Source organism: Gorilla gorilla, chromosome 15, assembly GCF_029281585.2.
Source record: "Gorilla gorilla gorilla isolate KB3781 chromosome 15, NHGRI_mGorGor1-v2.1_pri, whole genome shotgun sequence".
Classification (NCBI taxonomy): Eukaryota; Metazoa; Chordata; class Mammalia; order Primates; family Hominidae; genus Gorilla; species Gorilla gorilla.
The window spans coordinates 93,301,314-93,324,908 of record NC_073239.2 but is presented as its reverse complement, the minus strand read 5'-3'; the positions used below and the strand labels follow the sequence as shown (position 1 = coordinate 93,324,908).

Below are 23,595 nucleotides of genomic sequence, written 5' to 3'. Positions count from 1 at the left end.
GGTGTCTCACGGGGGACAAAAACTCCCCAGCAAGCAGAGCCTCACAGTGAACCCCGACTCAGTGGGGTCTCTTACCTTCCTTCAGCATCCCCACTTTGAGGCATTTCATGAAGCGGCAGGCCTGGCAGGACTTGCGCCTCCGTTTGGTGATCTCGCACTCGTTGGCGGCCGGGCAGCTGTACTCAATGTTCCCTGCAACCAGACACAGAGAGGGTTGCCGGGTGCTGGCCGCCCAGGGCCCCCACCTGCCAGCGCAGGGCTGGATGGATGGGGATTTTAATTTGCCAGAGCTGCCACTCCCCCCCAGTGTTCTCAAAGCAGGTGCTCTGAGGTGCTTGTCAGAACATTTCGAACTCTTCCATATGGAGACTCCAGGTGGCAGGTCTGGGTGGACCAGGCAGCTACTTGGGGAAACACTCTCCAGAGGATGGCCACCCACAGTGTTGAAGCCACTCCTGGGCAGGGACATCAAAACTCACTGAGCTGGCCTTTTACTCCAGGAGGAGAACGTCCCCTATGCTGACCAGAACATTAGTGCAGACCACCACTACCACCACCACCACCACCACAGGCTCCTCCAGCCTCCAGCCTGGGACTCCGACGTGTGGGAAAAGCCTCTTGGAAACTCTGCGTCCACCAGGATCAAGGCCCGGGTTCTGCATCCCACTGGAGGGGCCCAGGCCACCTGGCTTTGCTAACCTTGAGGATATACTTTCCTCTGACCAAGTTGAAATTTCTTCATCTTCAAAACAGTGAGATAATCTACTAAATGAAGAATTAACCAAGATCACATATGGACAACTGCTTTAAACACTATTCAATGCGAGGGGGTCATTTTATGAGCAGAGTTCATTCAGCAGAGGGAATCTGTGATAAATTTTTCAGGCCACTCCTTTCATGGGTTATAAGAATGGCTACCAGGCCGGGTACAGTGGCTCATGCCTGTTATCCCAGCACTTTGGGAAGCCGAGGTTGGTGGATCACCTGAGGTCAGGAGTTCGAGACCAGCCTGACCAATATGGTGAAACGCCGTCTCTACTAAAAATACAAAAAAATTAGCCAGGTGTGGTGGCGTGTGCCTGTAATCCCAGCTACTCGGGAGGCTGAGATAGGAGAATTGCTTGAACCCGGGAGGTGGAGGTTGCAGTGAGCCGAGATCACACCACTTCACTCCAGCGTGGGTGACAGACCGAGACTCTGTCTCAAACAAAACAAAACAAAAGAATGGCTACCATAAACCCAACCCATGCTCTTTTAAGCTGTAGGCCCCACGAAGCCAAGACCTTGGGCTGCTCACCAGTGTCCAGCAGCACTTAGCACAGCCCCCGCAATATAGAGACAGGCAGGTAGAATGCAGTGAATGACTGATCTACAGAGTCCCTCCCCTCCCAATAGCAATTCCATGAAAGAGAAAATAAGTACTAATACTATTCCCATTTTACAGATGAGTTTTCCAAGTGTTTCTATGCAGTGTGAACACAGAGGTCTTATTTAGGTTGAACTGACCTTCCAGCGCTCTTCCTGGGAGGGTTGACAGTCCAGTCAGGAGAGGCTGTGACTGCCTTTCTAATACAGGCATCTGCCCTGGGCATGCCGACCTGCTGACTCTTATTAACGAATATGCATTGAGCACCTACAATGTGCCTGGTAATGGAGGGAAAGGCGATGGGGGGAGAGCAGGTGGGGGAGGTAAAGAAATGCAATTGGAGTGGCCGGGCGCAGTGACTCATGCCTGTAATCCAGCACTCTGGGAGGCAGAGGTAGGTGGATCACCTGAGGTACGGAGTTTGAGACCAGCCTGGCCAATACGGTGAAACCCTGTCTCTACTAAAAATACAAAAAAACAATTAGTTGGGCGTAGGGGTGGGCACCTATAATCACAGCTACTCAGAAGGCTGAGGCAGGAGAATCACTTGAACCCATGAGGCGGAGGTTGCAGTGAGCCGAGATTGCGCCATTGCACTCCAGCCTAGGTGACAAGAGCAAAACTCTGTCTCAAAAAAAAAAAAAAAAAATGTAACTGGAACGTACAAATGAAGAACAGCACATCACAGTGCTGTTTTGTTATTGTGTCTCTTCGACTCCTGTCCCAAAGTCCCTGAGGTCAACCTGAGCCAGGGTTTTCCAGAACAGAATCTCTCAACTAGAACACATCTCTCGTTCCAGCCCCACCTCCTGAGGGAGCAGGGAGGAGCTGGAGGCTTGCCTATCTGAATCCTCCACACCAAACCCTACCCACTTCAGAGGAATAGCAGCTAAGATTTATTGTGCACCTACTGTGTGCATAGTCTGCACAGCTCCCTCAGTCCTCACAACAGCCTCTGAAGGCACATCAGTGTCCCATTTCATAGACCAAGAAACTGAGGCTCTGGGAGCTGAAGCAGGTTACCCAAGGCCACACAGATCTCCTGTCCCACCCTGTATCTCACAAGGAGGATGGGGAAATTGGAAGTGCTGCCCCCCTGAGGACAGGCGCCTGGTGCTGACCCAGCGGCTGAGGTCGCCTGGTGGGTAGTAGGGGAGAAGGGTGGCCTTGGGCTTCCCTGTGTCACCACCTCCCCACATGGGATATGGATGGAAACCTTTTCTATTGGATTTTCTGGAAACAAGCATGAACCACGTTCTACCATTAACAAAGTGCTTTGAGGTAGCAAAATTACTCAGTGTGCCTAACTGTATCGAGTACTCACAAAGGCTCAGAGAGTATTCTCATCCCTTTTTACTGGTGAGGAAAACTATTTCCGGAGCACCTCAGAGATCTACCCGTGAAGGCTAGCTATCCTCCCTCCCTCTCTCCCCATCTCCCTCTCTCCCCCTCTCCCTCTCTCTCCCTGTCTCAAGTCCAGCAGGCACCACCTTTCTCCCCATCCCATTTCTTGCAGGGAGGGAGCTGGAGGTCATGCTCTGTGCTGGAGGATGGAAGGCGATGGGAAGGGGAAGGGATGAAGATTCTGTGTACCCCTCCCTGCTTTTGTCTAGCCCTATTTCTTAGAGCATTCTGGCTTGGGTGGTTTCTTGGGGAATAATTTCAATATTCATGTAAGCCCGGTAAAATTCAAAAGACAAACAGAAAGGAGGAAAACACATATGAAAGCTAATTCATTCAAGCCTTTATCTTGGCTTAGAAGGCGCTGGAGGATTTGGCCCGTTCCCACCCAGGCCCACCCTCTCTCTGCAGCCTCAGCGTGCTGATTCCCTCCATTCGCTCTGCATAACTATCACTTTCTGGAACTCCATGGTCTCCTAGGCCGCCAGGCCTTTGCTTTGCAGCTTAGAACAGACTCTCTATGCTCCCTCCACCCTCTGTTTCTCCAGGTCCCACATGGGGACGCGCTCCTTCTCCCTGCTGATAACCCATTAATGTCCCCTGTGTTGTATCCGTCTGCCTCCTCCACCTACTCCAGCTCCTCTCTAGTCCCACTGCCTGGGCCACCCAGCCGCTCAATGCGCACACACGGGGAGCTCACACTAGTGAATGCTTGTCAGGGAGCAGCCACAGCTCTGCTTTACAGATCCCGAGGATTTCATGTTCCCAGCAACCCCGGAGGTAAACAGATTTTTCTCATCTGTAAGATAGAGGGGCTGGGTGTGGTGGTTCATGCCTGTAATCCCAGCACTTTGGGAGGCCCAGGCAGTCAGATCATCTGAGGTCAGGAGTTCAAGACCAGCCTGGCCAACATGGTGAAACCCTGTCTCTACTAAAAATATAAAACTTAGCCAGGTGTGGTGGTGCACACCTGTAGTCCCAGCTACTCGGGAGGCTGAGGCAGAAGGATTGCTTGAACCCAGGAGCCAGAGGTAGCAGTGAGCCGAGATCGCGCCACTGCACTCCAGCCTGAGTGACAGAGCGAGACTCTTGTCTCAAAAAAAAAAAAAAAAAAAAAAAGGAGAAGGTGAACAGAATCCAGGGTATGGGACAGTAAGGACTGGGACCCAGCCTGTCAGCTCCAGCCTGCTCTGAGCCACTGTGCCGGGAGCTCACAGGGCTCTCCATGGGCTTCACACCTCCAGCTGCCTGGGACACCCTTTGCACACTCTTCACTTTTCCCATGCTTTGCTCTCAGCTGCTTAGCCAACCTGTCACTTTTTGAGGAAGGATAGGCCACAGGCTGCTGCTCAGAGCAAGGAGTCAGGAAGTGTGTGTGCAGAGCTGGAACTGGTGCTCTCCCAGGACAAGAGGACCAAGTGCTAACAGCAAGTCCCCAGCCAGGCTCTTCACCCTTTAGGGGTTGGCCTGCATGCGTGTGTGTGTGTGTGTGTGTATGTGTGTGTGTGTGTGTGTGTCAGAGAGAGAGACCTAATTATTTATTTATTTTGGTTCCTTTCAATTTATTTTATGGCCCCAGCGGCTATCTGCCAGCAAAGCCAGGCTGGCGGCCTTGCTTTGTAATTTTTTTAAGTGCCTCCTCGATAAAGTGATGAGATTAATTCATCAGAATTCCTGTGGTCTCTTGAGGCGGGCCTAGGAGCGTGTAGGAGCAGGGATAGGACATTGGCAGCACACACACGTGCAGCTGAGGTGTGGCAGTTTTGGGGATGAGTTCTCTCAGGACAGGGACATAGCCAATGGTTAGCATAAATTCCAGGTTCTAACCTGGGAGTGTATTCAGTATAGACAGGTGCAGACTCCACTTTGGGCACATCACCTAACTTCTCTGAGCCTCAGTTTCCTAATCTGTGAAATGGGTACAGCCCCCATCTCATGAAGTTCTTATCTAAAAGTTCCCCAGATTCAGGCCAGGCGCAGTGGCTCACACTTCTAATCCCATCACTTTGGGTGGCCGAGGCAGTAGGATCACTTGAGGTCAGGAGTTTGAGACCAGTGTGGCCAACATGGTGAAACCCCATCTCCACCAACAATATAAAAAAATTAGCCAGGCATGGTGGTGGGCATCTGTAATCTTAGCTATTCGGAAGGCTGAGGCAGGAGAATCGCTTAAACCCAGAAGGCAGAGGTTGCAGAGATCATGCCACTGCACTCCAGCCTGGGTGACAGAGCAAGATTCCGTCTCAAAAATAAATACATAAAAAATAAAAGTTCCCTAGATTCAGTGACAGAAAGCATACGAAGGTCTTAGTGAAGTGCAGGCACTGGCAAACAGGCCACCACGGCTGCTCTGCTTATTTTTATATTCAGGCAGATCTTACAGTAGAAGTGTCCAATCTTTTGGCTTCCCTGGGCCACATTGAAGAAGAATTGTCTTGGGCCATGCATAAAATATACTAACGATAACTGATGAGAAAAAAAAAAACTCATCCTGCTACAAGAAAGTTTATGAATTTGTGTTGGGCCGCATTCAAAGCCATCCTGGGCCACAGGTTGGACAAGATTGTCTTACAGGGTAGATACAACCAAAGGATTCCAGGGTAAGTCTTTTCTAGGTGTTGGATCCGAGGCTAGCCACCAACTGTGATATTTGAGAACACTAAGGTCTGCCTCCGGTCCCTAGACCTCAGAGTGGATGCTGCCGGTGCCTGTGGGAAGGAGGCAGGCACTGGTAGAACCTGACCTGGACTTCTCCATGACCTTAAGGCAGAGGGGTAACCACCACCATCAGCTCTCTTTGATCCTGTGCTTCCCGGAGAGAAGGAAATCCCAGGGGCATCCCCATCAGCTGTTCATGAACAGCTGCAGGGAGCAGGGCAGCCCTGCCACAGGCTCAGGAAGGGGGTTGCTAAGCTCGGACAAATAGCTCTCGGGGACCTGTGGGCTCAGAGGCTGCTGGCTAATGACAGAGCTCAAATGGTACCACTCTATTCAGCTGCTGTGAAAGGGCTGGGGTGATGGTCACTCAGTTCCACTCCCTTATTTACACACCTCTGGAGACAGGGACCATCCCTTTCATCTCTGTGTTGCCCAGGGCCCTCTGCTCTCCTGATCCTCCCCCTCACCCATGAGCTGGATGATCTCATTCATGCCACTGGCTTCCACTATCATGAAATTGGCAATGATCTGCAGCCAGTGCTCATGCCCTTATAGCTATCTGCCTGCTGATATGTCTACCTGGAGGTCCCCTGGGCCCTCACCTTTCTCAAACTGAACCCGTCCTCATCCAACCTGTTCCTCTTACTGTATCCCTTGTCTCATCAAAGGGACGACTAGCCACTTGTAACCTGTCAGAAATGAAGGGGCCTCCTGGATTTTTCGATATCTACCCCTAAGATCCTTTTCATCCTACTTCCTGATACCTGCTCCCTCCCTCCCTTCTGCAAGAGTCCTAGTTCCACACTCATCACCCCTTGCGACCATCGTCCTGCACTAGCCTGTCTCCATTTCCCTTTCCAATCTATCCTCCACACTGCCCCCTGGAGGTCAGTTAATAACTTTCCCAGACAAGTTTATGGGTTCTCTGACTCATCATGGCACACGGAGCACACCTGTCTACGCCTCAGCCCAAAAGTCCAATAACTGGCAGGACGGGAGTGGGAACTGTCTCAGAGAATGAGGAAAGTAGAAACCTAGGTAGCTAAAGCAAGGGATCCAGATAAGAAATAAGCTAGCCACACTGCAGAACCTCAGAAAGTGTCAGGCATTGAAGACTCAAGATACAGCAGCAGCAGGAGCTAGAAGACAAAGCAGCAATGGTGTCCAAATTCTGAGGGACAATTCTTTTCTTTTCTTTCTTTGTGTGTGTGTGTGTGTGTGTGTGTGTGTGTGTGTGTGTGTGAGCGAGTTTCGCTCTTGTTGCCCAGGCTGGAGTGCAGTGGTGTGATCTCAGCTCACTGCAACCTCCGCCTCACGGGTTCAAGCGATTCTCCTGCCTCAGCCTCCTGAGTAGCTGGGATTACAGGTGTGCACCACCAAGCCCAGCTAATTTTTGTATTTTTAGTAGAGACAGGATTTCTCCAGGTTGGTCAGACTGGTCTCGAACTCCCGACTTCAGGTGATCCACCCGCCTCAGCTTCCCAAAGTGCTGGGATTACAGGCATGAACCACTGCACCCAGCTGAGAATAATTATTTTCAACTAGAACTCTGTACCAAGCCAAGACATGAATCTAATGTGAAGGTTGGAGGATGGAATAGAGGCATTTCCACATATACAAGGTATTGCCGATTTTACCTCTCCTATACCTTTTAAGGACGCCCATGAACTACATGCTTTCCCCAAAGAAGGAAAGAACTAAAAAGAGGAAGAGGTAGGATCCAGAAAACAGGGAATACAACCCACGAGAAAAGTCCAGGACATGTCAAGAAGGAAATGGCAACAGGCAAAATAGAAAATTTTGTGATATTACCATATGGGACAGCGGGATGATCGTGTGTGTGTGTTGGGATGGGTTGTGTAATTGGAGCTAACTCATCTTCCATAACAGCAAGTCAAGAAAGAAGGTAAAAATTGCCATCAGCAAATATAGCTATAAGATCACAATATTACTAAACAATAGAAGAGACTTTTTTTTAAAATGGTTAACTCTGAATTAGAGTGCCAGTGACTGTGATCCTTCATTATAAAACATTTTTTTTTTTTTTGAGACAAAGTCTCGCTCTGTCGCCCAGGCTGGAGGACAGTGGCATAATCTTGGCTCACTGCAGCCTCCGCCTCCCAGGTTCAAGCGATTCTCCTGCCTCAGCCTCCCAAGTAGCTGGGATTACAAGCACCCGCCACCACACCTGGCTAATTTTTGTATTTTTAGTAGAGACAGGGTTTCACCATGTTGGCCAGGCTGGTCTCAAACTCCTCACCATGTTGGCCAGGCTGGTCTTGAACTCCTGGTGATCCGCCTACCTTGGCCTCCCAAATTGCTGGGATTATAGGCATGAGCCACTGTGCCTGGCCTAAAAGTTATGTTTCCTTTATACTCTTTAAACTATTTGTATACCTTATTTTGAAAAGAATTAGAAATAAATTTAAAGTATAAATTTAAGAAATTCTCCAACTCTTGCCACCCAGAGCAGAGAACAAAATCTAAACTCCAGGGCAAAGCCTACCAGGCCCTTTATGATCTGACCATTTTCAAATTGTCCACCCTAATCCCCTCTCACTGAGGCCTCCAGTTTGTAGGCTCCAGCAGATCTGAACTGTCAGTAAGTATAATAGTTCATGGATCTCATGGAGCCCCCAGCCCTCCCATGCCTCCCTCTACCTGAAACTCCTCATTTGGTCCTCCTGGCCAGCTCCTCCACATCCTTGGAGCCACAGCTCTCACACGGCCTCCTTGGTGACACTTTCTTCCCTTCTGCCCCAGATAGGCTCACATGTTTCTCGCCACCACCCCATCCCCACACTCAAAGCAGCTACCTTAGTGTTTCATAATCACAGGTGTACGTGTGGGCCTCCCTTCTGAACTGCGTGCTTTTTGGGAATGGAGATTATTATGTTTTTCATTTCTGTATCTCAAGTACAGTATCTCAATCCTGGAAATCGATTAATATCTGTTGAATAGATAATGAATGCAAATGAATCGAAAGCAAGAGCCCCCACCCAGAGAATCCTAGAATTCCACAACAGTGACCTTTCAGCTACCAAATGCAATTGTCTCCTCTTGGTCTTTCTCCTCCTGGTCCTTCCTGAAGCAGCAGACACCCATTGCCACCCTCTTAAAACAGGCTATTTTGTTAGATTTCATCTCCCTTCTCTCTGCAGGGACTCTTGCAACATCTCTGACTATTTCGATATGTATTTAATCAACTCTGGAGTACTTGCTTTCTTTTGTTTTTTTAGTCGCCTGGTTTGTAATGAACTAAGATGCTTTCAGTGGTAAGATGTACCATTATTTTACCCATCAGTCAAGAAAGAAAAAAGAATCCACCGATTAGGCTCACACCTGTAATCCAGGCACTTTGGGAGGCCACGGCCAGTGGATCACTTGAGCCCAGGTATTCAAGACAAGCCTGGACAACATGGTGAAACACCATCTCTACCAAAAATACAAAAAGTTAGCTGAGTGTGGTGGCATGCCCCTGTGGTACCAGCTACTTTGGAGGCTCAAGGTGGGAGGATCACTTGAGCCCAGGGAGGTTGAAGGGAGGCTGAGGTGGCAGTGAGCAGAGATTGTGCCACTGCACTTCAGCCTGGGTGACAGAGCGAGACCCAGTCTCAAAAAAAAAAAAAAAAAAAAGAGCTTTTTTTCAGATTTGATTTGATCCCGTAGCCTTCTTACACATACGTAAGAGAAAATACAAGAAAAACAGATTGGTTAAAATATTGCTAAAACATCTCAAACTCTTCTGAATCATTTTTGATCAGTCATTGTTTCCATGTTTTTTTCACAGACTCATCCTCTCTACTATCAAGGGCTTTGTTAAGAAAGTGTTCACTGTTGTCTCAGGCCACTGGCCCCTACTCTGCAACTTTTGAGGTGCATTTGAGTGCAGTGACAACCAGGGAACGACTGTCACCTGGTCAATGGTAACTGTGACAGGCAGCCCAATTCAGAGATGATACTTGGAGAAAATGTGCATCTTAGAACTGATGAAATATGGCACTCCTTAGTCTCCTTTCAAGGCCCCTCCTATGCTCCTTCTGTTCGGCAGGGTCCCTCAACCCTTCTCCTTCTAAAGAGCTTTCTCTAGAACACCAGTTCTCAAATTTGAGCTTGAATGAAGCTCACCTGAAGGGCTAAATCAGATTGCTGGGCCTTGCCCCCCAGTCTCAGATTCAGTAGGTCTGGGGTGGGGCCCAAATTTTGCATTTCTAACAAGCTCCCAGGTGTAGCCTTTGCTGCTGGCCTGAGGGCCACACTTTGAGAACCACAGTCTTAGAGGCTCTCCTTAGACTTAAAACCCCACTCAAGATTTTGCTTCTGGGCTGTAATTCCAAACTCTCCAGGGTCTCTGTGAACTGATCAAACTTAATATGTCCAAAACTTTATCCATTATCTCATGCTCCTTCCCACCCTGACTCTCCCAGCTGACGAAATTGTTCCTTCTGGGTATTTATGTTTTCCCCCTAATGGCCTTGCCATCTCCCTAGTAGCCTAAATTAGAAATCTAAGAGTCCTCCTTCCCTTAGCGTCCACAATCCAGTCACTATCCTTTTAATAATGAATCCACCTTTTTTTTTTTTTGGAGACAGAGTCTCACTCTGTTGCCCAGGCTGGAATGCAATGGCCTGATCTCGGCTCACTACAACCTCTGCCTCCCAGGTTCCAGCGATTCTCCAGCCTCAGCCTCCCAAGTAGCTGGGATTATAGCCACCACGCCTGGCTAATTTTTGTATTTTTAGTATAGACGGGGTTTCATCATGTTGGTCAGGCTGGTCTCAAACTCCTGACCTCAAGTAATCTACCCGCCTCTGCCTCCCAAAGTGCTGGGATTACAAGCGTGAGCTACCGTGCCCAGCCTGAATCCACTTTTGAAAGTTCCTCAGGCCTAACTTCTCCTTCTAGCCCTTTTGCCCTGATCTTGGTTTGGACGGCCCTAACTGCACTGTTAAAATTGCTTCCTGTGGCCGGATGTAGTGGCTCACACCTGTAATCCCAGCACTCCAGGAGGCCAAGGCAGGTGGATCATGAGGTCAGGAATTTAAGACCAGCCTGGCCAACAGAGTGAAACCCCCTTTCTACTTAAAATACAAAAATTAGCCAGGTGTGGTGGCATGCACCTGTAGTCCCAGCTACTCGGGAGGCTGAGGCAGGAGAATCATTTGAACCCAAGCGGAGGTTGCAGTGACCCAAGACCATGACATTGCACTCCAGCCTGGGTGACAGAGTGAGACTCCATCTTGGGGAAAAAAAAAAAAAATTTCTTCCTGCTGGGCGCAGTGGCTCATGCCTGTAATCCCCGCACTTTGGCACTTTGGGAGGCCAAGGCAGGAGGGTCACGAGGTCAGGAGTTCAAGATCAGCCTGGCCAACACAGTGAAACCCTGTCTTTACTAAAAATACAAAAAAAAAAAAAAAAATTAGCTGGGCGTGGTGGCGCACACCTGTAATCCCAGCTGCTGGGGAGGCTGAGGCAGAAGAATCGCTTGAACCCAGGAGAATCTGCAGTGAGCCGAGATTGCACCACTGCACTCCAGCCTGGGCAGCATAGCAAGACTCTGTCTCAAAAATAAATAAATAAAACAAAAATAAAATAAAATTGCTTCCTCACTGGGCTCCCAGCCCCTAGCTCTCCTGCTTCCACATCATCGTTCCTATTGTTGCCTGAATTATCTTGCTGAAAGGAGATCTGATTAATTCCCTGCTCAGAAGCCTTCAATGACTTCCCATTGCCAAGCACAACTAACAAAACAAATACTATTTATTTCATGTGCCAGGCACTTAGTTACACCCTCACATGCATGTCTCATTTCATTTTTGCAATAACACTGTAGGGGCAGGAACTATTCACATTTTACTGATACGGACATTAAGGCTCAGGAAAGCTAAGTCACTTGCCCAAGGTGATACAACTAAGAAATTGTGAAGCTGAGATTCTAAGCCTGGTTAAATAGCCCTCAAATCTTAAATATGACTCCTTACTTAATTGTTCCTTACCATGACCTGTGAAGCCTGGTGCACTCCAGTGCCATGCTGTTTTCCCAGCCCATCATCCACCACTGAGCCCCCTCCTCTCTTGCTGCCAAGCATGTTTACCTTCCACTTCTGAGAAAGTGTCCCTTCTTCCAGGAAGCCCTCCCTGCCCTCCAGAAGGTATGAACCTTCTCTGGACTCTATGTGTCACCTAAGTCACAGGCTGACCACATTCTGACTGGCATCCTGGCTGTGTCTCCAAAAAGAGGAATTGTGATTTGTTCTGTCATTTGCCAGTGCCCTGCAGATAGCTAACATTTTGTGGGTTTAATGGACTCTTCTTGTAGAGATGAGGAAACTGAGGCCAGAGGAACTCAGTCCTTGCTTGCCCAAGGTCAGCCAGTTGGCTAGTGACTGGGCCGGGACCAGCACCTAGCTCCTGACTCCTGCCCTCTCCTGCTCTTGTCTCCGCACCCCTGTCTTGTGCCTCCCGGGATCCAGGATCCAGATCCGCCAGCTGCATTCTCCAGGACAAAAGACCTGGAGGCGACCCAAGGTGGAATAACCCATCAATCATCCCCCTTCCCCTCTCCTAGGGGAGTTTTCTTCCAAGCCTGCATCTGGGCCCCAGGTGAATAGAGGAAGCACTGTGCCAGGCCTCTTTCTTACTTGTTCCTTCTTGTTTTAAGTTAGAGACCCAGGAATTGCTCAAAGGACTCCCAGTGGCCTGTGCGAAGTTGGCCATCTACCCTGGGAACTCAAGGAGGAGTGCAGACTGGCTTTACCTAACCGTACAGCCCCTCATGGCCATGTATCACATGTTAGTCAACGGCTGCTACTCTACCTAGAAAAAAATCCAAGTGCACCCCTCACCATGGCCCCTAGACTTTGCTCATCCTCTCCAGCCCCTTCCACTTTGCCTTTGCTCACTGACACTAGCCATGTTGGCCCTCCTGCTGTCCTGAAACACACTGGCTTTTTCCTCTGCCTGGAACGCTGGTCCCAGGATTCCTTGATGAGCTTCAGCTTCCTTTAAAAGTCACCTTATTAGCACAACCTTCCCTAATCCTCCTTCTAAATGAGACCCCCCCTTTCTCAGTCACTCTCTGGTCTCATCATTGTTTTTTCTCCTTCATAACACCTGTCTCAGTCTGTCACCATGCTTCATTATTTATCATATTTATTGTCAGCTTCCCCCTACAATGCAAGCCCACTAGGGTGGGGGCCATAGGAATGCTTGAGCCCAGGAATTCAAGACCAGTGTAGGCAACATAGAGAGACTCCGCTTTACAATTTTTTTAAAAAAATAAATTAGCTGGGCATGGTGGTGCATGCCTGTAATTCCAGCTCCTCAGAAGGCTGAGGCAGAAGCCCAGGAGTTTGAGGCTGCAGTAAGCCATGATCATGTCTCTGCACTGAGCCTGGGCAACAGAGCAAGACCCTGTCCCAAGAACCAAAAAAAAAAAAAAGAAAGAAAAAAAGAGAGAAAATTGCTTATGATTTGAGTCTTTACAAGTTCTCACATCAGAGGTGCTATTAAGTCAATCACTTTGTACTGAACAACAATCTAAAATTTGGGAAGACACATGGTCCTAAGAAGACCTCAATCAATGCTACTTGCCTGAGTGAATCACTACAAAGGGAGTAAATAAAAATAAACTTTTTTTCTTTTTTTTTTTTTTGAGACTGAGTCTTGCTCCGTCACCCAAGCTGGAGTGCAGTGTGTGATCTTGGCTCACTGCAACTTCCGCCTCCCGGGTTCAAACAATTCTTGTACCTCAGCCTCCCAAGTAGCTGGGATTACAGGCATGTGCCACCATGCCAAGCTAAGTTTTGTGTTTTTAGTAGAGATGGGGTTTCGCCATGTTGGCCAGCTGGTCTTCAACTCCTGGCCTCAAGTGATCCACCCGCCTCGGCCTCCCAAAGTGCTGGAATTACAGGCATGAGCCACCATGCCTGGCCTGGGAGTAAAGAAATTTAACACAAATTTAGTTATTCCCAGGAAAATAATCTTACAAGTGTTGGGTGTCAAAAGCAGTATGTACCTGATACATTGTGGATATCCTGATCATAAGTCAACACAAATAAAAAAAGAACTCCCCTTATGGTGTAGGACGTATACTTATGGCTTAAAATAAAAAAAATTTAGGGATAGCAGCGCATACATTCTCATAAAATTTCAATTAACTGATGGAAATGAAGGCAGCACACTGAAACGCTGTTAAATGACTCAAAAAACTCTAGAGAAGGAAAACAAAGACATTTGTATCAAAGATTCATTTGATAAGCCTTCCTTCACAAAATATGTGTAGAAAAACAACTTTTCAAAAATAATATATTGTTTTCCATAAGGTAATTTAAAATATACAAGCATAACTAAATAATATATTGTTATAAGCAGACATCTGACTATTTTACCTAGATCCCTTAAAGTTTACACATATGCAAACTGGCCCAACTTCTTCAGTTTGTCCTGCCTGGGAAATGGGAGATCACTTTGTTTGGGGATTGCATTGCATTCGGACACACTGAGAACCTTCTACATGCCAGGTACTGTGAGAGGACATGGGGTTAAGTGAAAATCAAAGTAAATGTGGGCTGGGCGCAGTGGCTCACGTCTGTGATCCCAGCACTTTGGGAAGACGAGGCTGGCAGATCATTTGAGACCAGGAGTTCGAGAGCAGTCTGGCCAACATGGTGAAACCCCGTCTCTACTAAAAAAAAAATACAAAATTAGCCAGGCATGGTGGCACGTGCCTGTAATCCCAGCTATTTGGGAGGTTGAGGCAGAAGAATCACTTGGACCTGGGAGGCGGAGGTTGCAGTGAGCCGAGATTGCGTCACTGCACTCCAGCCTGGGCAACAAGAGGGAGACTCGGTCTCAAAAAAAAAAAAAAAAAAAAAGGTAAGTAAATGTAACCCTGTGCCTTAGGAGCTTGTAATCTTCTTGGGGTATCAGACAAAAAAAATGGCAATAACCATACAGTGGGATAAGGGTGGCGTGATGGGCGAACCTTTGCAGGGCATCCAGGAGGAATGAGAGGAGAGAATCAGAGAAGGCTTCCTGGAGGAAATGCCCACTAACTGGAGACCTAAGGGACACAAGCTGGGAGTAGATGTTGGGAGTAGGTGCAACAGAGAGAAGAGTATATGCAAAGTCTAGAAATTGAAAGCATGGAATAAAATCTGGTAACTAGAAAACAGAGCAATCAGGGTGACCACAGCATGCAAAAGAGAGTGGCATGAAACGTGGGGCAATCCCAGAGGGCGTCCTTGGCCATGTTCTGGAGCTTTGATTCTCCCCACAAGAAAGAAGGGAGACATGGTCAGATGTGTGTTCAGGCTGGGAACGGCTGAGCCTGGCAGCAGGGAGAACAGGTAGGAAGCGGTGGGAGTCAGTGGTGGCCTGCGCTGAAGCAGGGGAAGGAAGACAAGCTGCTGGGTCAAGTGATCTGAAGGAGGGCGAATGAACAAGACTTGGCCACTGGGATGTTAGTTCGGGGTGGTAGGGGGGTGGGCGCTGGGACAGGAAGCAGAGTTAAAGGTAAGACCCAGGTGTCTGGCTTGAACATGGAGGGCTGATGCAGGCACTGTATTGGGAACACAAGGAGAAATGGTGACGGAAGGAAAACCGCTTCTGTTTAAGACTTCGTGCAACTGGGGTGCTTCTGGGGCATCCAAGTGGAAATGTTCATTAGGTGTGAAAGGAATGGAGCTTGGGGAAGAGGATGACAGCAAGACCTATGGAATTAGCATTCATCCTGATTTCAGAGACAACTGAAGCCATGGATATGAGAAGGAAGATGCTGGGCGCAGAAGCTGGGTCAAGAACTGAGAGGAGGAAGAGAGGAAGAACCAGGAAGCTGAAGGTAGAGGAGATATATATTTTACAAGATTGGAGATACTAGAGATAGTTGAATGTTAATAGAAGGAAGGAAGAAAGGAAGGAGACTTTAGAAAATGAGCAGGGGAAGACAAAGGAGAGGAGGTAATAGGCGAGAGGGTCTCAGGAGGAGGGAAGGAGGTAGGATTCAAAGCCAGAGAAGAGCTGAGCCTGGGGTAGGAGACATCTCTTCCAGCAGTTAGTGAGTTGCAAGAAATAGCTGCGGAATCAGTGAACGGAAGCAGCTGCGAACATGGAAGAGAGTGCATCGGTTTGGCGGCAGGAAGCTGAGGGAGTTCTAGTTTCTCAATAAAACAGGAGGCAGAGTCATTGCTGAGAGAGACACAGGGTGACAGGGTCAAGGTTATTACAAAGGTTTTCATTACGGTGGAGTCAGTGTCACTCAGCCCTAAGTCCCAGAAGCAGCTGACTTTTCCAGCCACAGAAAGTGGCTCCATCTCTCAGAGGCACTCCTATTGCCTAAATTCAGGAACCTGATGTATAAGCTCAGGGATGCCATGCAAAGAGAGCACACATACAAGGAGAAATTGATCTGTCTGCCTGACCTGCAAATTCACTCCTTGCAGAAGACCTGCAGGGGAACTAGATCCTAACCAGAAAGATATTAATCAGATAAACGGAATGTTTAATCACATCAGGCTGTCCCTAGGCTAAGACTCCCTTTTCCTAGGAATGGTGGCTTTGCCTAAGTATGTCTGTTTTTTCTATGCTTCCAGGGCTGGCCAATCCTTGTTAATTGGCATTTTTTTTTTTCTTTAGATATGCAAGTAAATGCAATCAGGTTGAGGTCTATCTCTTCTTACTTGGAGCCATTCTGTTCCTTCAGGAAGGTGCCTTCATCTGTCTATGAGCTCATCTATTCTCGGTGAGTGTCATCATAACCCCCAGCGACAAAAAAACAAACAAACAAACAAAAAACGAACAACAGAAAAAAAAACTCCCTTTCATAGCATAGAATTGGGCAGGGTTGGAATAAACACTAACATGCACTACTAGGAGTTGATTATAGGTCTCTGAGAGCCAGGGGACTGAATCTGCCTGGTTCAATGTAGTGCAGAGGAGTGTTTCAGGTTTTGTGGATCAGGCCATCACTATTGCAACTATTCAGCTCTGCTGTTGTAACGCTCAAGCAGCCATAGACAATATACAAACAAATAGGTGTGGCTGTGTTCCAACAAAACTTGATTTATACAACCAAGGGTGGCCGGCTTACAGGCTGTAGTTTGCCCATCTTCCCCCTCTTCCCTCCCCCGCCATTGTACTACCAGCCAAGCACATAGTGAGGGCTCAATAAAGATTGGTGGGTTGGGCACAGTGGCCCATGCCTGTAATCCCAACACTTTGGGAGGCTGAGGTGGGTGGATCACTTGAGATCAAGAGTTGGAGACCAGCCTGACCAACATGGTGAAACCCTGTCTCTACTGAAAATACAAAAATTAGCCGGGTGTGGTGGTGCACGCCTGTAATCCCAGCTATCTTGGGAGGCTGTGGCAGGAGAATTGCTTAAGCCTGGGAGGCGGAGGTTGCAGTGAGCCAGGATCGCTCCACTGAACTCCAGCCTGGGTGACAGAGCGAGACTCTGTCTCAAAAAAAAAAAAAAGATTGGTGGAGAAGGAATGACTCGGTCTTAGTCTTTCTCCCTAAATCTATCATGACATCTTTGTTTCTGCAAAATTTCTTCCCATATTAGTACAACCATTGGATTGAGCAGAAGGAAGTGATCTAAGGAAGAGGCAGGGTGTGAGGTAACACGATTAACATGATTTTCAGAGCTTTTCTTTTCTTTCTTTCTTTCTTTTTTTTTTTTGAGACAGAGTTTTGCTCTTGTTGCCCAGGCTGGAGTGCAATGGCAAGATCTCACTGCAACCTCTGCCTCCCGGGTTCAAGCAATTCTCCTGTCTCAGCCTCTCGAGTAGCTGGGATTACAGGCATGCGCCACCACACCCAGCTAATTTTTGTATTTTTTAGTAGAGACGGGGTTTCATCCTGTTGGCCAGGCTGGTCCTGATCTTAGGTAATCCACCTGCCTTGGCCTCCCAAAGTGCTGCGATTACAGGTGTGAGCCACCGCACCTGGCTGCTTTTTTTTTTTTTTTTTAAAGAAACTCCAGCTCTGTTGCCCAGGCTGGAGTATAGTGGCAGGATCATAGCTCACTGCAGCCTCCAAACTCCTGGGCTCAAGCAATCCTCCCACTTCAGCCTCCCAAGAAGCTGGGATTACAGGCACGAGCCACCATACCTAGCTAATTTTTTAAAAATTTATTGTAGAGATGAGGGTCTCGCTTTGTTACACAAGCTGGGCTGGGCTGGAACTCCTGGCTTCAAGGGATCCTCCTGCCTCAGCCTCCCAAAGTGCTACCATTACAGGCAGGAGCCACCACACCTGGCCCAATTTTCAGAGCTTTCCAAGCATTTACAGGCACTCGTGAATGGCTCATTCCATGACTTAAGCCCTCTGTCCACATAATAGGACTTAAAAAAAAAATGACCTGAATATTAGGTGCTTAGGAGACTATGTCCTGGTTTGGAGCACAGTGCTACGCCTGTAGACTCATGGGCACTAAGCAGTAGATTGCAGCTACCTGGGACAGGCGCAGTGGCTCCTCCCTCTAATCCTAAGCACTCTGAGAGGCTGAGGCAAGAGAATTGCTTGAGGCCAGGAGTTTGGGAGCAGCCTGGGCAACATAGCAAGGCCTCATCTCTACAAAAACAAAACAAAAAGAAACCCACAACAGATTCCAGCTTCTTAGGGACAGAACCACGTCCCTTTCTCTCCTGCTCCCCCTCTGCACCTTACTCAGAGAGGGACTCAAAGAATGCTCACTGAGTTCTGAGTTTGTCTCTGTGGTTGTCCAATTCTAGGTCATTTTTCTCCTCTCTGTACTTTTCCTAGTTTTCCAGATTTTCTACAGTTGCTACGTTTAGAAACAACAAAATCTGGCTGAGTATGGTGGCTCATGCCTATAATCCCAGCACTTTGGGAGGTCAAGGTGGGAGGATCACTTGAGGTCAGGAATTCGAGACCAGCCTGGCCAACATGACGAAACCCCGTCTCTACTAAAAATACAAAAATTAGTCGGGCGTGGTGGCACAGGCTTGTAATCCCAGCTTCTTGGGAAGCTGAGCTGGGAGGTGGAGGTTGCAGTGAGATCACTGCACTCCAGCCTGGGCAACAGAGCGAGACTCTGTCTCAAAAAAAAAACAACAACAAAACCTAAATCTTTGTTAGAACAAAACCAAAGAGTTAATAAAATAACCACAGCAATCTGTCAGCCTTGAGTTTACTTTTCCCTGTCCTGAATATAAACCTCTTTCTGGTTACGAACTTGAAACTCTCCTTGTGGAAAGAGAAGAGGCTGCAGCAGTTCAGTTCCAACTGCACAAATGCTGCTGTTTGTCTTTTGACTTCTACGAAGAGATCATTATCCTATTCGCGGTAGCAAGTAATTAAGACTATTTACGAATCTTTCATGTGGACTCCTGACTTGCTGAGAACATTCGTAGACACCTGGGCCTCTGTCAAGCATGCAATAGGATTTCTGAGTTTACACACATTAACCTCTGCTTTCAAAAAATGTGATTCAAAACTCTCCAGCCCATCTAAGAACAACATGGTGAGAAGAAGAAAATGTGACCGTCTTCTAACAAGCAATTCTTCAAAAACTGACCTCAAAGAGTCTAAAATAATGGCAACCTCTCCAAGACCACCTTCCAATTTAGAAAGAAAAATGTTGTTATCTTGGTAACTTCAGTTGACTTAAACATTTTATGTTTGTCAAATATCTGATGATTTGTGTAAAAACCATCAGACTGGAGGTTCCCATTCTCGGCTGAGGCAAGAGACAGCATCACCATGCAGTGCTTTTCAAATACAGAGATCCCAGGGCCTTCCCCCAGACTCAGACTCAGGGTGTATAAAGTGGGCAGAGACCAGGGTGCATTCATTTTTATGTCCTGGAGGCCAGCACAGTGCCTGATAAAGACGATGCTCAAAAAATATTTGCTTGACAAAGATGGTAAAGGGGTCCTTCTGGGATAGTTAAGAAAACTGAGGTCTGGGGTTTCAGGAAAACGTGCTCTACTGTTTTGCACTGCTAGAATTTTTTATCATGTTTATTTTTTTAAAAGGGCTCATTTAAGAAATAAATCACTTTATGACCGGGCGCGGTGGCTCATGCCTGTAATCCCAGCACTTTGGGAGGCAGAGGCGGGTGGATCACTTGAGGTCAGGAGTTTGAGACCAGCCTAGCCAACATGGTGAAACCACATCTCTACTAAAAATACAAAAAATTAGCCGGGTATTGTGGCCAGCACCCGTAATCCCAGCTACTTGGGAGGCTGAGGCAGGAGAATCACCTGAACCCAGGAGGTGGAGGTTGCGGTGAGCCAAGATCATGCCACTGCACTCCAGCCTGGGTGACGGAGTGAGACTCTGTCTCAAAAAAAAAAAAAAAAAAAAAGAAAAAAAAGAAAAGAAAAAAGAAATTTATAACTAAAATAGCTAAAATAATCTGAGTCCTGTTAGATCAAAACAATTATTGTTTTATTTAAATATATGTAGATTACAAAAGCTTATTCTATAAGATAAATGTGTCTGTTGTTTTCATAATAATATGTCTTAAATCACATTGTTAAAGTTAAAATAATAATTACAAACATTTGTTTGGCACTTACTAGGTGCTAGGCAATATTCTAAGTGCTTTATATATATTAACTCACGTAAGCTTCTTAACAGCTCTATAAGGTAGGAACAATATCTCACTTTTTATTTTTATTTTTTAAATTTTTATTATTTTTTTTTTGAGACAGGATCTTGCTCTGTTGCCCAGGCTGGAATGCAGTGGTGCCATCTCGGCTCACTGCACCCTCTGCCTCCTAGGTTTAAGTGATTCTTCTGCCTCAGCCTCCCAAGCAGCTGGGATTACAGGCACCTGCCACCATGCCTGGCTAATTCTTGTATTTTTAGTAGAGACAGGGTTTCACCATGTTGGCCAGGCTGGTCTGGAACTCCTGACCCCAAGTGATCCACCCTCCTCAGCTTCCTGAAATGCTGGGATTACAGGTGTGAGCCACCACGCCCAGCTGATATCTCACTTTTTAGATGAAGTAACTGAAGCACAGAGAGAAACAGGGAGCATGCCCAAGGTGCAGCTATAAGGGGACGATGGAACTCTCTGACCAGGAGCCCTGGTGGTCAGCCAATGCACCACACCATCTCAACTCATATGTGGAAGTGGAAATATATCCAATCTTAATGTCTTCAATTGGTTTCATAAATAGATTGCCATCTGAAGAAACTTAAACACATAAATATTTGTTGAATAAACAGAATCATCCCGGGGAAGCTTAGCCTGCCTCTTCTAAAAGGGAAATGAATGGGGTAGGTACATTCTGGGGACAGTGAGGCAGGGCCCTGGAAAGGGATCTGATGCAGGGGTAGGATGGGTGGTTCCTGGGTGTTCTCCTGTCTGGTCTGCAGTTTCTGTGCCAGTTGGATGGCACCAGCTCATCGCAGTGACCTGCATGAGTAGGGATTTTGTCTATCCTATCACCAGCACCTACAGCCTGGCTTGGTGCTTTGTAGGTGCTCAACAGATACTTGACTAACTGAATGAAAGTGCTCTACCCAGGGCCTGATGCAATTAACAGTCACAGCTATCGGCGAGGCACGGTGGCTCAGGCCTGTAATCCCAGCACTTTGGGAGGCCAAAGTGGGCCCAAGTGGATCATTTGAGCCCAGGTGTTCGAGACCAGCCTGGGCAACATGGTGAGACTCCATCTCTATTAAAAATAAAATTAACTGGGTGTGGTGATGTGCACCAGTGGTCCCAGTGGTCTCTCTGTGCCATGAATTTGATAACAGCCCTGTGGGGGCAGGCCCACCATTCTCCCCAATTTATTCTCCCCAATTCACCTCGTGGTGACTTTACAGAGCGACCCACCAGGGTTCTTGCACTCCTTTGTCAGAGTGATTGACTCTAGTACCCACAGAAAGAGGCTGCCACCCCCATGGCCATTGGAATGTGACTCAGGTGATATGTAAATGTATTGATAAAAAGCTTATGGGTGTGGAACTGTCGTTCTAGCTACTTGAGAAGCTGAGATGGTAGGATGGCTTGAGCCCAGGAGTTCATGGCTGCAGTGTGCAATAATTGTGCCTATGAATAGCCACTGCACTCCAGCCTGGGCAACATAGCAAGACCCTTATCTCTCTCTCTTTTTGAGATGGAGTCTCACTCTGTCACCCAGGCCTGAGTGCAGCGGCCCAATCTTGGCTCACTGACACCTCCACCTCCCGGGTTCAAGCGATTCTCCTGTCTCAGCCTCCCTAGTAGCTGAGATTACAGGCATTTGACACTACACCCGGCTGATTTTTTGTTTGTTTGTTTGGTATTTTTAGTAGAGATGGGGTTTCACCATGTTGGCCAGGCTAGTCTTGAACTCCTGACCTCAAGGCCCACCTTGGCCTCCCAAAGTGCTGGGATTACAGACTTGAGTCAGTGTGCCTGGCCCAAGACTCTCATCGAAAGAAAGAGAGAGAGAGAGAAAGAGAGAGAGAAAGAAAAAGAAAGAGAGAGAGAAAGGAAGGAAGGAAGGAAGGAAGGAAAGAAAATACAGGTCTTAAAAGATAGGTCAAACTGGGATCCAGACAGGATGGGTTGAGAGAGAGAGAGAGAGAGAGGAAGGGAGGAAGCAAGGAAGGAAGAAAGGAAGGAAGGAATGAAGGAAGGTCGGTCTTAAAAATAGGTTAAACTGGGATCCAGACAGGATGAGCTCCTGTCCTGATTCCAACAGGTCTGAGTCTTCTACAATGAGAAAATACTCACATATTATTATTATTATTTTGAGACAGGGTCTTGCTCTGTCTTCCAGGCTGGAAGGCAGTGGTGCCATCACAGGTCACTGCAGCCTCAGCGTCCCAAGTAGCTGGGACTAGAGGTGTGTGCCACCATGCATTAATTAAAAAAAATAATAATAATGATGGGGTCTTACTGCGTTGTCCAGGCTGGTCTCAACTCCTGGCCTTGAGCTATCCTCTGGCCTTGGCCTCCCAAAGTGCTGGGATTACAGGCATGAGTCACCACATCTGGCGTTTTACTTGTATAAGTAAGACAAAAACAAGGTGAGGGACGCTTTCTATGTCCCATAAGTCTGGAATTGCAGGGCAAATTATGTTATATTTTTCCCCCGCACAAAATAAACTTTTTGAGCGACACACATTTGACAGTGTACTCCATACCAGTGAGAAGCACCCAGGGTTTGGCATTCCTGTGGATTTTCTTTTGGTTTTCTGGGGCTCTGCATGGGGGAGCTGAGGGGGTGGGGAACGCATGTCATCTCAACAACAGTCTTGCAGCTGTCCAGTGCCAGAATGAGAAGCCCTGAGCAAGGGAAAAGGCGCCCCACAGAAGTACCGCTCCAACAGCGCCCAGAATTGGCAGTCTCTGGGAATTCCTAGGGCTTCTGCCGGACCCGCAGGCACGGCTGCCACCCCCAACCCTGCGCCCAGGCTCCTTGAGGCCCACCACGCACCTTGGATGGTCCTCTTGAAGAAGGCCTTGCAAGCCTCGCAGGAGGCCACGCCGTAGTGGTAGCCAGAGGCAATGTCCCCGCACACGAGGCACAGGCGCTTGGGGATGGCGTTGAGCATGTACTCGCACTTGATGGCCGAGTCCTCCATGATGCCGCTGGCACAGTCCTCGTAGCTCTTGCGGCATGGGGTGCCTCCCAGCCCGGCGCCTGCAAACATGGGTGGCGAGTCCAGACCGTTGGCGTGGGTGCCCAGGGCCAGGCCAAAGCCGCCGCTGGCGTCGGACGAGCCACTGGGGCTGTGGTGGCTGAGGGCATCGATGCCCGAGGACGGGCTGGACGGCTCGGTCTTGATGAAGGAGCCGCAGCTGGAGCCCAGGTGCCTGTCGTCCGAGGACATCCTGTTCAGCAGCCTGTGGACACAAATCGGGAAGTCACAGCCCCAGCAAGGTGCGGTGGGTGTGGTGGGCGGGTCCAGCCCCGCAGGTAGGGTGGCTGGGAAGGGCTCTATGCTAAGGCTTTGGTGCTATAAAACAATGGTGGAGAAGGTCAGCTGGTCTCCCCTCCGCACAGCCGGGAGCAAGTTTCTGGCATTACCTCCAAAACCTTCGGAGGCCTCAAAGAAACTTTATTTTGATCAATAAACTTCAGCGGACCAGGTGTGGTGGCTCACACCTGTAAATCCCAACACTTTGAGAGCCTGAGCGGGGAGGATCATCGCTTGAAGCCAGGAGTTTGAGACCAGCCTGGGCAACATAGGGAGAC

At 48.1% G+C, this 23,595-nt stretch overlaps 1 protein-coding gene across 1 annotated transcript in view; it reads right to left on the bottom strand.

The window, feature by feature from the left end:
* Positions 1 to 23,595, bottom strand: part of ESRRB (estrogen related receptor beta) — a 127,433-nt gene that overhangs the window by 39,603 nt on the left and 64,235 nt on the right. The window contains exons 2-3 of the mRNA XM_063698048.1: positions 22,834 to 23,243; positions 76 to 192 (exon numbers count right to left, since the gene is read on the bottom strand). Coding sequence (XP_063554118.1) covers positions 76 to 192; positions 22,834 to 23,243 — 527 coding nt within the window. The remainder of the gene's footprint in view (positions 1 to 75; positions 193 to 22,833; positions 23,244 to 23,595) is intronic.